Source organism: Melanaphis sacchari, unplaced genomic scaffold (genome assembly GCF_002803265.2).
Source record: "Melanaphis sacchari strain LSU unplaced genomic scaffold, SCAv2.0 Contig64_pilon_pilon, whole genome shotgun sequence".
Taxonomy (NCBI): domain Eukaryota; kingdom Metazoa; phylum Arthropoda; class Insecta; order Hemiptera; family Aphididae; genus Melanaphis; species Melanaphis sacchari.
In genome coordinates, this window is record NW_020271462.1 from 1,201,723 (window position 1) to 1,214,663 (window position 12,941).

Consider the following 12,941-nt stretch of genomic DNA (forward strand, 5'->3'; position numbering starts at 1 on the left):
CAAAAGATAAGAGTGATAAAAATGATAAAGAGTCTGGAATGTTTCCAAGTGGTCTATTTTCAGGGTTTCCTAACATGAATGACTACTTTAATGGCAAAGATAATAACAATAATGACAAAAAAGAAGATACTAATGCGGATGATGCACCAGGTTATACACAAATGGCGAAAGATGCGTTACAAAGTGACACAACTAAAGAACTTATAAAAACTGGAATCAGTCTATTTGTACCTGGAGGATCAGGAATTGTAACGGCAATGGAAGCTGGTTCAAAATTAGGTTCAATGACTGACAAATTTAAAAAACCGTGAAAATTTTAATAATAGTAATTTTTATTATTATTTCTTATCGAGTTTCAGATATTTTTAATTTAAATTTTAAAAGCCATACAAGAAAATGAGAATGAATAATTAATAGTTGATTAATTTAAATACATTTTCATGTGTTTATAAGCATTACACTATACAGTAAATAATATTAATTTAGATGGTGAAATATTTTTATTTATAATTTAATCGTTAATAAACAAATATTTTTCCTACTATATTGATAAATCAGCAATATAAATTATTAGAAATACTTAGACATCTTTGTATTTACAACATTTGCATTGTATTATAATAATTTAATAATATATTCAAATAAAAAAATATTTAGTTAGCCATATACTTAGTTAAAAAAAAAACTAACTCCTTGAATCTGAATATAAAACATGTATACAACTGAGAAGTAGTACTACATACTAAATTTAATATGATAAAAATAAATTTTATATTTTTATGCTACCTATATGAAAATAATGGTCTCACTAAACAAAAATTGTTTTAGTATTTAATGATACTGCTATCGAAAAGATCAAAGATAGATTAAAGCACTCATTCATTAGTAAATATTTCTATAGACCAATTATTAAAAATAAAATACTTTTATTAACTTATAAAACAAACAAAAATATCTGATAGTTATTCATAAATTTCAAAAAAACCAATAAGTACTTCAAAAAATATGTGCCATAAAGCACAATAATTTTTATCATACTTCCAAATTAAAAAAGTCTCAAACGTTTAACGTCTGTTTAATTTATTTTATTTTCCTATTATATTACTCATAAATTTTCTATTGAGTATTTTATCTTTGTGATTTATTTTTAACCATAACTTTTTATTCTAAGCAGAGTGAGAAATAGTGTAGAATTTATAAGCCTTACAATGTTTTAAGTGTGATTTTATTATTTATTTATTTTTTTATGTCTCTCATCTATTTCTTTAATCTTCTACATTAAGGGTGATTTATAGTTTATATACACATCGGGGAATCAAAAATAGCATATTTCTAAAACATAATTGCTATCATAATAATTTGAAAAAATTAAAATTAAGTATAGTGGCAAACAAAAATATTTACTCAATGATAATTATTTATCAAATTAAATTATTATTATTTATTTATTTTTGTAACTGAAATAAATAACTATAGAGACTTGAAATTTTCAAAAAATATTTACACTAGTATTTCTTAAACTTCAAGTATAATTTACACAATACTTTGACTCTTTTTTATTTATATTCATAACTAGTAGTCTACATAGACAATTATTTTTTTTTTAATTTTCGTACAATGTATGCTTATAAATGTTTATTTCTCAGCAAAAAAGCTCTAAAATAACCAAAGTGTCTCATAAGTTTTTCGCAAGTCTTACTCCTATTATTATTATTATTATTATTATTATTATTATTATTATTATTTTTTATTTTATTTTTTTTATAGAAACAATTTAAAATTCAATGTTTATACTTATGTATATTTGAGCAAAAAATAGGAAACAATAACATTTTTTATACAAAAACTTTTAGTTATTTTATTATGATTGAAAAAATATAAATTATGGATTTATGAATATGGGCTTCATTGCATATTATTTACATAATATATTATAATTTTGTACACACCGTAATTTTTTAAAAATATTTAGACTTATTTAAAACAATCTATTCCATGGAACATTAATAATGACTAATACGTATTACTATTGGTAAAAATTAATTTAACGTACTATGTTAAGAAATCACCAACTAATAACAATGATCCAGTTTAATACAATATATTCTTATAAACATTGAGGCTAGTACCATCTAACTTATCCTTACCTCAGAACCTATTTTTCATATTTACGTAGGCTGTCCGATAAATAAGGTACAAAGTTATTTTTGGCGTAAACAATAGACGATATCGGCTTGAAATTTCCAGCATTGATAATATATGTAACAAACGACGTATTCTATGCATCATGACTATTTTACTTTAGTGTTCCGTCGAATACGTAAGTTTAAACATGGAAAACCAATATTTAAGTTTCACAAAAGAAGAAGTTCGCGCCATCATTCGGTTTTTTAATTTTCAAAATGTTTCTCCGACTGAAATTCATAGAAAATTAACCAAAGTTTATGGCCCGCACGTAATGTCTCGAAAAAGTGTATCGGTCTGGTGTACAAAATTTAATTCAGGTCGAGAAAGTGTTGAAGATGAAGCAAGAAATGGTCGACAATAAGCACGTCCACCGCCGAAACCATTGAGGCGGTCGAAAAATTGTTACGATCGGATAGACGACTTAAAATTAGGGAAATGGCTACACAACTTGATCTACCAAAGACCACTGTACATGAAATTGTCCATGAGAAATTAAATTTTCGTAAGGTTTGTTCACGTTGGGTTCCGAAAATGCTTACACCAGACCCCACATTCAGCGGGAAAGACTAAAGCTTGGCTAGAAAAGTACAAGTGGGAATTATTGCAACATCCACCATATAGTCCTGATCTGGCACCTTCAGTTTTTTTTTTTTTGTTCGGTCCGTTAAAAAAAAACACTTAGGAGGAACTCATTTTCAAAATGAAGAGGAGGTAATGAACTCAATTACAGAGTACTTCGATGAAAAATGTGCTGCATATTTCCGAGATAGCATTTTCAAATTATTCCATCGTTGGGAAAAATGCATCAATTTAAATGGTGACTATATAGAAAAATAGCAAAATATGTCTAATTTATTGTGTAGAAGTTTTAAAGTAATAAATTCATTTTTCATTATTCGGTATATTTTTGTACCTTATTTATCGGACAGCCTACGTAATAATTTATCATTAGACGGGATGCTACCCAAATATGTTGTCTCCACTTATAAACTTATCAATTCGATAACGATAAAATAAATTTACATGTTCAGTAACAAACAGAACTAATTTTATAGTTTTAGCTTTAATATTAAAGTGAATTGATGTATTATTAAATTTAAATGTAAGTATGTATTTCGTATTCTGTTTTAATGTGAAAATCTGAAGCTGTTTATGAACATTTTAAAATTATAATATTTTAATTATTATTTCACATAAAGCTTAAACTCACTTTAAAATTAAAATATAGATCAAACCCTACAAGGTGCCATTAACAATATTATTAAACCATTTTAATTGGTTGGTTTAAGTTTCCATAGTTAAGCATATAGATTTCATACAATAAGCCCATACCAATGTACGATATGGTGTTTCAACCAGCACTTGTTGCTGGATTTCTTTAAAGAGTCATTACAAAATATTTTATACAATACACGGTTTTGATATTGCGATTGACGTCAAACTCAAGAATTCTAAGTAAATTTAGAACAAACATCATTAACATATATATTCATAAACAATTTAGATTAAATTAAATTAATTAATAAGAATCAATCAAACCAATACGTAACAATAGAGACACATTTTGTGTTCCTGTAAGTTATAATTTTATCAAGTACTTGATAATTTAATTGAAGTCACTGTATGCAATGTAGATGGACTACTATTGGTTAGATTTCCATCACATTCATGATAATAGATATTATTATATTAGTAATTCATTTAGTGAATATTGAATAAATAACAACAATAAATATAATTTAATAAATTGCTTTTTATTTTCGTTTAAAATATAATAACATGTTTAGATTTTAAAAATCGTAAAGTTATTGATATTCATTATAAATTAATATCGACATATTAAATTCGAATATATTTTACTTAAAATATAATTGAATACAAAAATATTATTTTTATATCTCTTTCCAATCATCGAATTACTATAATCTAATAGTATTTATATGAATATAAAATACACCTTAAAAATTAAAGTTCTATAAAACAACTATAGGTAACATATGTGTTCTCAAAAGAGATAATATCAACAAAAAAAAAAAAAAATAGGTATAAAATAGAAAAAGTTAAAGAGACATAAATTCATTGAGAACCGATTTTATATTACTTGAAATTTAATTTATTATAAATGTATAACGGACTAACTGTTGCATTTTTATTTAAATTCACAACTAAAAAGCCCGTATAGTAATCAAATCATAAATATATTTATTTATTTTTCATAAAATAAATATACATATCTATGTAAATACTATTATAAATTATAATGGCTCTTTTTTATTAAATAAATAAATATTAAAAATTATGACAACATCGAGGTGAAGACTTAGTTTGTGGTTTACAAAAAACGCGCAAATGAATTAAAACCGTGCTTTTTTTAAAACACCTTGCCCTTCATAGTGGTACCATTAAAACTTAATATGATAATAATATTATAAAACTCATTAAATCTAGTCCCATATAATATTGCTACCATTGAAAGATTTTTATTTTTTGATTATTATTATTAATATTATTATTCTATGAGTTCCAATAAATATGTAGAATATCGTATTCAGTTTACTGCTCGAGTGATAAACAACTTCATAAGCCGTTTTTGATTGATGTCTCCATTACTTTTTCAATCCATACGTATTCCAATCTGAAAACATATATATGTATACGTAAGTATAAGACCGTATAATTTTATAATAATAACTGCTATAGCCTGAAGGCCACCTAACAGTGAACTTAATCTGACCCATAGACTAGAAATTTGTTTTTAACAATATTTTTAATAATGGTGAAAATCGGGTTTTCACTAATTGTAATTATTTATTTTGATTTTATCTTTGCTTTCTTTGGGTAAATATATAATTACATTGTACAGATCCCCCTCTGAAAATTTCGAAAATTCCTAAAGTAGTCCCCCAAAAATATAAATTAGTAATACTAAAGCTTGTAATTTGTATGAAAGAGCACAAACCTGCAATGTAGCTCTGGAGATCTTGCAACACAGGGTACCAATCGGCGCTCGAATAGTTCAACTTGGGTTTCTTGCCACCATAGTCTCCGGGGAGCATGTTAACGTCCAAGTACTTATGCAAAGACGACATTTTATTTCCGTGGAAAAACAACTGTAAATCATGATAAAAAACAAACGATTAGATATTTCAAAACAGAAATTAATGGTAAAAAATTAATTAATTAATCTACTGAAATATCAGTAACTTTATATACCACGAAATGTATTTTAATAGTCCTAATATCGAGCGCACACAACAAATGAATATAATTAGTGTTGTGCGCAATATTATTTCAAAAAATCATAAATCATGTGAATACTATACGTACACGTTTCTTGAGTTTTTCACCGACAAATTGTTTGAACATTGGCCACACCATGTTAAACAAGAATGGTTGACGAACAATATGTACTTCCTTCATACGAAGTGGCATGGCTTCCTATATTTACGAATACGAATATTATATAAAATACACAGTCATAAACAACAAAATATAAAAAATTAATAGAAGTATTTTTGTGTTGAATTACTGCAGAAAATACAAATTACATTTTTATTCGGTTTTGTTTATCAATAGTGCGATTATATATTATTTAATCAGTTCTATTGGATTTAAAGTTCATATTTATTATTATTATTTTTTTTTTCGAATTATAGTTGACGTAAACATAATAATAATATTACAATTTTGTGCTTATATAACTATTGTAATACTCTTCATTATTTAAATTTTAAAATATAAAATTATTAATAAACATTATCACCAAAAAGCTTATACATCTAATGAAATGCAATTATCAATTGACGTTAAAACAATACGGCGATATTGAACTTTTAATCGTAACGCATTTCTATTATATTAAACGCATATATCGAGACCATGCCTATGCCTACAAACCTTACTTATGTAATTATATCAGTATTTTCACGGTAGAGCGTTATAGTTTATAACAATATCGTAATAAATTATGATAGTTGCATGTGTCCACATTGAAAACGACAATTTATGACGAAATTACAACGCATAAAATATAGTTAAAGAAAAACAAATCTTTAATGTCTCTTACACAGGTTACATTGGTTGAAAATGTTTTTATGTCTGACTTTACGCGATAACCAATAGTTTCCGCCCACAACTTATTACGAATAGAAAGCCTTTACGACGCACTATCTATATAATAATAATACGCATAGACCGATAAGTAATAGCTATATGTCAGGGGCAAAACATCATCAAGTCCAAACAGCGCACATTCGAGCACGCCTTGAGTACGATAGTGTATTATTATGATATTATGTTATTTATTTTATTATAGGCATTTTTTTTTTGTTCTGCTAGCGAAATACGACTTTTTGGACTTTGAGCTTGACGGTAGAGAACGAGATTCCGATTTACCTACATACTTAGAGCTGTATAAATTTCTTTTTGTAAAGTAATTAGCGCGTTTTTTTGCCGTCGGATGTGCTTACTTGGATGTAAAGAAGCAATGTCATTGCAAATGACGGTGACATGGCCATGACCTGTTTGGTGGACAGCCCGTGGAAATCGATGATAATGACAGCACCACGGACTTGAGTCTCTTCTTCCACCAATGATGCGATTTGGATCAGGTAAAGGACTTTGAACAACTGTTCGCTGTTAAGATTTTTCGGGTCCCAAGCAGCTAAACAATTTTAGAACCAATTTTAGAATCAACTTCAATATTGTGTATAAAATTAAAATACAAAAAAAAACCAATTTTTAAATGACAACAGATCTTTGGATAATATCGTACATACAAAAGTAATTACAACAATGATTTTTATTCGATAACAATAACATCAATAGATAATATACTAATATAAAAAATGTATATAGTATATTATATCTTTGATTGACGAAATATATGCCATGATAAAATTATTGTAATCTACAGTTGTATGTTTTATGATGAAATGGTCGGCAGTGCTAATCTCCACACAGCCATACTGATCGCTTTGCTACACATTATCATAGAGTTAATATTATTATTATACCAACTAACAACTAATATCTTCCATCCTGCACCCACCCACCGACCTGATATTGAGAGATCAGCTGTGATTGGGTCATCGTAATAATAATATTATTATTATTATTGTCTAGTAGCTCTATTACAGAACAATATGACGTTCAACTGGAAAACCTCGTGTATCCGATATTACGGTGCACCACAATCGTGTAGTTTATTTGGAAACTATTGAAAAATGCATAAAATGCTCAAACGCTCTATACGCCGGTACGATGCGTACGAAATAAATATCTAAGCTTTCCGACGAAATCGTCTATTATGAATGTCAAACATCATCAATAACGCATATTTCAATCGGCACCGAGTCGGCGCACGACGAGAAGGAAAAACAAAAATAATATTACGTGCAAATCATCCAAAGTACAATATTTCTACTGCTTCAGAAAAAATCCACAATAACGTCTTAGATTCTATGGCGATTACTTATAGTAAGTTGGTTTGTGTTCATGTTTTGTCAACAGATCACATTTAATGCGTGGGAAACGCGATCACTGAGCTTTTGTGTTTTTTGTAGTCCGATAAGATAATAATATATTATGTATTAAATAAATTCACAAAAAATCAACTGAAAACTTAATCTCGTTCGTTTTTATTTCCTTCGTAAAATACTCACATCCCGCTTACCGATTGTGAAACGTATTTTAATTAAACAGTTATCGAATTAGATAATTTAAATATGAAGCGTGAATATCGCCGTCCAAATGAATATAACGAAACAATAAAAAGATGAATATTTTCAAACTAGAATTTTATGTTGATATGTTTTTTATATAATGTAGTAACACAACATTCGTAAAATAATGAACATATAATATTTAAAATCAAGTAATACTTACATCCCATGTTTATGATTAAGACCCTCCTGTTCTTTTGATCTCTGTCGACGAGTACATTGACAACGTTATTCTCAGTGAACAATTTCTTCTCTTCTCTTGGCAAAGGGTTACCGACAATTTTTTCATTTTTGTCTCTAAACGTAGCTAAACGCTTCATCTATGATAAGCCAAAATCATATACGTTATAATGTTATCGTGTTCACGTTTCATTATCCGAATTGTTATCGTTGTTTTACAAAAATATTAGCGACGATAATGTCGTTACGCGAAATTTGTTGACCGTAAAAAGTACACCGCGTGAATCGGTTCAATAACACAAACAAATGGGTAATCATTTCACAGCTAATGCAAAATGTCTAATATAATATCAAATACGATAATTATTATCTTTTTACGTTATCTTTGTTGTTTATATTTATGCCGCATCCTACGCACTTTACAGGGCCAATTATTGATAATCAACTTTTAGCTAGCCGTAGTAATCAAGACGTAATTGGTGTTCGATTCCGATAGCTTTTAATTAATTATCATTTCATTAAGTTTTTGAGTTATAGATCATCAGCAAACGAATTCGCTAACACGTTAATTATCAAATCGAATCTGACTGGTTCATTTATATTAAAATATAGTCGTAATCGGGCAACGTATACCTAAGGTGATATTAATAAAAATATAATATTAAATAGCACGTGCTAAAATGTGTTCGGTCAGCGTATCCAACGATTTAATCGAAATAATATTTCGTAAGAGCGGACGCGTTTGATAGATTCACGCAGGAAATACGAATTGCTAATAAAATATTGAATTGTGATTTGTAACATAGATCGGTGATTAATGACTGCAGTGATGGTTTGTGAAGTCGAATTTTCTTGGCTAGCGTTTGAATTTTTTTGAGAAAACAAAATTGCTATGTCGCTACAGTTGTATGATAATAATTCATTTTTCGGCAAACCAAGCACAAATATATAATGAATTTTTATTGTTGCACAAGTACTGCTATATAATAACGCGTGGGAATTTACAGTTTTACAGTATATATCATATTATAAACATGTAAGCATGCACGGGAAAAATCGATTATATTTTTTGTATAAATATTATACGTATTACAAAGGACTCTGATGCGTATAAAAATGTTGATAAAATGTCGTTATCGGCTCGAGATATTGACATTTAAATTTGTCCGTGGTAAGAAATAATTGCATAGACGTGAAAAGTCTTACCGAATTGCCGATTGAAAATCGAGGAGCGCAATCGTGACACGGACAATATTTTTTATTGAATTGAATTATATTTATTATTATTTTGATGATAATATTATTAAATTATAACTTATAAAGTAGACGTGAATTTTCTTACCAAATTGTATGCACTCTCGGCGTAGAAATGGGTTGGTCTTAAGAATATCGTCAAATATTCGTCGGTGTCTTTGTACGTCAACTCATTCCTTTCTGTAAAGTACGGAAAAAAACAACAATTACTATCACCGATTTGCAATTTTAAGACAATATAGTAATAGCGTTATATAAATATTGATATTTTAATATCATAGAACAATAATACATTGATTTATCGATTAAAGTTGATGTTTTATCATAACAACAATTATGAGAGGACAACGGAACAACTGTAATGTATTATTATATTGTACAAACGTAATAATAATATTAAGTAGGGTATAGGTAAATTAGGATAGTCGCACATTCGCGAACTATTGTTGTGTATTCGTATTGCACGTCATAAAAAAAAAAACGTATCACAACGATTAGATTTTGTATTACTTTCAATCGTCGTTTTGCGACGTTTTTAAAAAAAAAAATGAGTGTAATAATAAAATCTTTAATGTTATAATAATTCGTTGCTAATTTCTAATAATATCGGTAAGCGATTTAGCCACGTGCGTAATGTCTAAATAATCTAAAAGCCTATATATTTGTAATAGGTATGATACTCTGCAACTCGAGACACTAATTAATTTTCATATCGACTGTAAACGATGTATTGATAGATATATATACAATTATATTATACGATTGACTCGTCAGTTTTAGCTGATGCTGATAGCGTGCGATCTGTACTGAGATTATTTCTACGATCGAAGCAAGTCATTTGGGATAGAGTTATTTGATTTTTAATGCATTTAAATCGCACATGCTAAAAACGTGAAAGAATATAAAGTTATTTATTATATTAGTTTTTATGCGTTTCAAGGATAATTAATCCAAACCAACCAATAAGTACATTATACAAACGATTACTTATGCTCATTTTTATTATCACGAAATTTTGTTTTTTTTTTTTGAATATCTATTATGGTGCCCTTCAAAAATGATTGTGCAACAAAATATTTATTATCTGTTCGTACGACGATTGAAACATTTTTAGTGCGGTACGTCAATAAAATAAATAATACAAATTTATCATATCATTAGATTATTCTGTTTAGTTAAATACACCCGTAGTGTAAGAGATAAAGAAATAAGTTAATTATTACAACAAAGTAAGTAAAATATTATACAGAGTGATCGGTTGGATCGACATCTCGAGGAGTCATATTTGTTTATAGAGTGATATTTCCTTCCGCATTCTACGCCAGACAATTTCGGAAACAACAGTACTGCCCCGTTCTATACTTATACTGGCAATGTTATGTTGAAACTATGTACAGGTGAATATTAACAGAAGCGCGATCATACATTGACCACTTCAGATTTGGGAAAGTGGAAAAAAATATTACATGTTATAATATTATTTTCAAAGGTGAAAATTTTGTGATTTGGCTACTGAAGTATATATAATATACACCATCGATTTAATATAATGATGGTATTCACGTGGTGCTCGGGTATAGGTAAGGTACCTATTTTATAAGTATATCATATAATGTTATGTGATGCATACGATTTCTAATTTGAAATGGGTAACCTGTGGTCATTCATCAAGTTAATTAAAACAGAGTTTAATGATGATGTAACATATAACATAATTATATGATATGCATAGATAAAAATAAAGTATTCGATTTGAACATTTGAACTTTTTTAAATAAAAAAAAAAAAAAAATAATAACCAAAATTAATCGTCTAAATATTATTATTTTGTAAGGATTACATTTTTTGAAAATAAAAGATGATTTTCGCTGAAACTAAAAAATCAGTTCCCATTTTATTTTATTTTTTATTTTAATATATCAAATATTAATATTTACAAACGTTGGAACAATGCGATACTAATTTATTATTTTTCAACTATAAAACGGTACCATTTATTTGTACCACAATCATTTTGACAAAACAAAGGCGTAGATAAATTTCAGCCTTGATCGTTCATCGCATTATCATAATAATAATGTTATTATATTTTAACTCGTAAGTATAAGAAACCAAACGGTTGGATCGATTTCGTTTCCAATCAATGTACAAACATACAATTGTCGGAATAAATTAACATTTATCCATCGCACGGTTGTATTGAGAACAAACACACGACATTGGAAAAAAAAAGTATTTTTTTCACGGTGGTTCCTAATAGTTTATTATTATTTAAAATCATATTGTCTCTATAACATCAAGTTTATAGATGGTAAAAAATAGGGTTATTGATTAGGGTTATTGGTTACCTAACCAATCGTTTCGATGTGTGACTATGGAAAGCAACGGAGCGCGCAATAGATAAATGGAACTGGAATTCAAATTTAATTTCTACGGAGTAATGATAAAAAATTTAAAAAAATAATCCGTATTTGCACCATTTTTCTCCACTCAAAATCTAAAAACTGTAGAAAAGTATACCCATACCAGAGCTGGTTAAAATGATCGAAACCGCACACAGATCGTTTTCTACTTCTACCCACCGACCCACAATCGTTTTGAAAATGGCGGTCTTGGTCACGGTGACGAAACGAGGCCAAAGTAACCAACGCCGACACGTTACGCACCAGACATATTACATCATACGCTTACCTTCGAGCAACTGGCGGAGTTCGGCCAACGACTTCTGCGCCTGTTCCGGGGTTTCACGGATTTCGCGTTCGGCTAGCGCACACGTCTCCGCGCACAGCGGCGATGTGTCCAAACCGAAAGCGGCGAGCATCTTCATGGACGGCTTTCTGCACTCGTCCAACGATAGAATCTTGTTCGACGACATACTGGATTTCAACATTGTTAACTGCTGGTTATTAGCGATCAAACGGTAGACAAGACTTCGGGAAAGCGCGTGATGGCGGTGTCGACGTGAATAATAATTGTATATTCTTATATATGTCTCCTGTTGGTCGGTGAAACCGGCGCGGATTCGATAGTTTAAACTGTTAATGTCGATCTGTCGAAATATTTAGGATGTCGGCGACTGAGTAGTGCACCGCCGGAACGACTACTGAACTTCGAAAGCACAATACGGATGCGAAATAATATATGCACTGTTGTTCGAACGAGCGTTGCGACACCAATGCAGCAAATGTGTAATATTATACCTGATATAGTATATTATTATATTCGTTAGCACAGTACACCTGAACTGATTACACTGATCCTACAGGCTTCTGACTAATTTCCGATGCGTTTGCTGCTAATTTAAATACTAGCCAGGAATCGCTATCAGACACACGGCGCGCGCGTCTGCCGCAACGATCCCTACCACCGACACCACAACAGACAACGGCGGTCCTTATCAGCAACATCATTGCGCGGTTCGCACGTCACGACGTGCGTGCGTCTCATGCCCGCGTCCCGAGACATCGGTCTTTGTCCGGTTTCGACAGTTTTTGTTTTGTTTTTTTTTTTTTTTTGGATTTATTGATTTTGTTTTTTCAATCCAATATTATTTCGTGATTGATTGGTTTATTTTTTTATATTCAATGACGGTGTTGC

General features: G+C 29.3%; 1 protein-coding gene across 1 annotated transcript; it reads right to left on the bottom strand.

Annotated features, from left to right (window-relative positions):
* Positions 1-4,416: 4,416 nt before the first annotated feature.
* Positions 4,417-12,625, bottom strand: LOC112600437 (alpha-tocopherol transfer protein). Its single transcript, XM_025347656.1, has 7 exons — positions 12,036-12,625; positions 9,433-9,524; positions 8,074-8,230; positions 6,657-6,850; positions 5,515-5,625; positions 5,147-5,297; positions 4,417-4,822 (listed from the first exon to the last, which is right to left on the bottom strand). Exons 1-7 carry the CDS (start codon positions 12,232-12,234, stop codon positions 4,794-4,796), a joined length of 933 nt encoding a protein of 310 aa, XP_025203441.1. The 5' UTR covers positions 12,235-12,625; the 3' UTR covers positions 4,417-4,793.
* Positions 12,626-12,941: the final 316 nt, after the last annotated feature.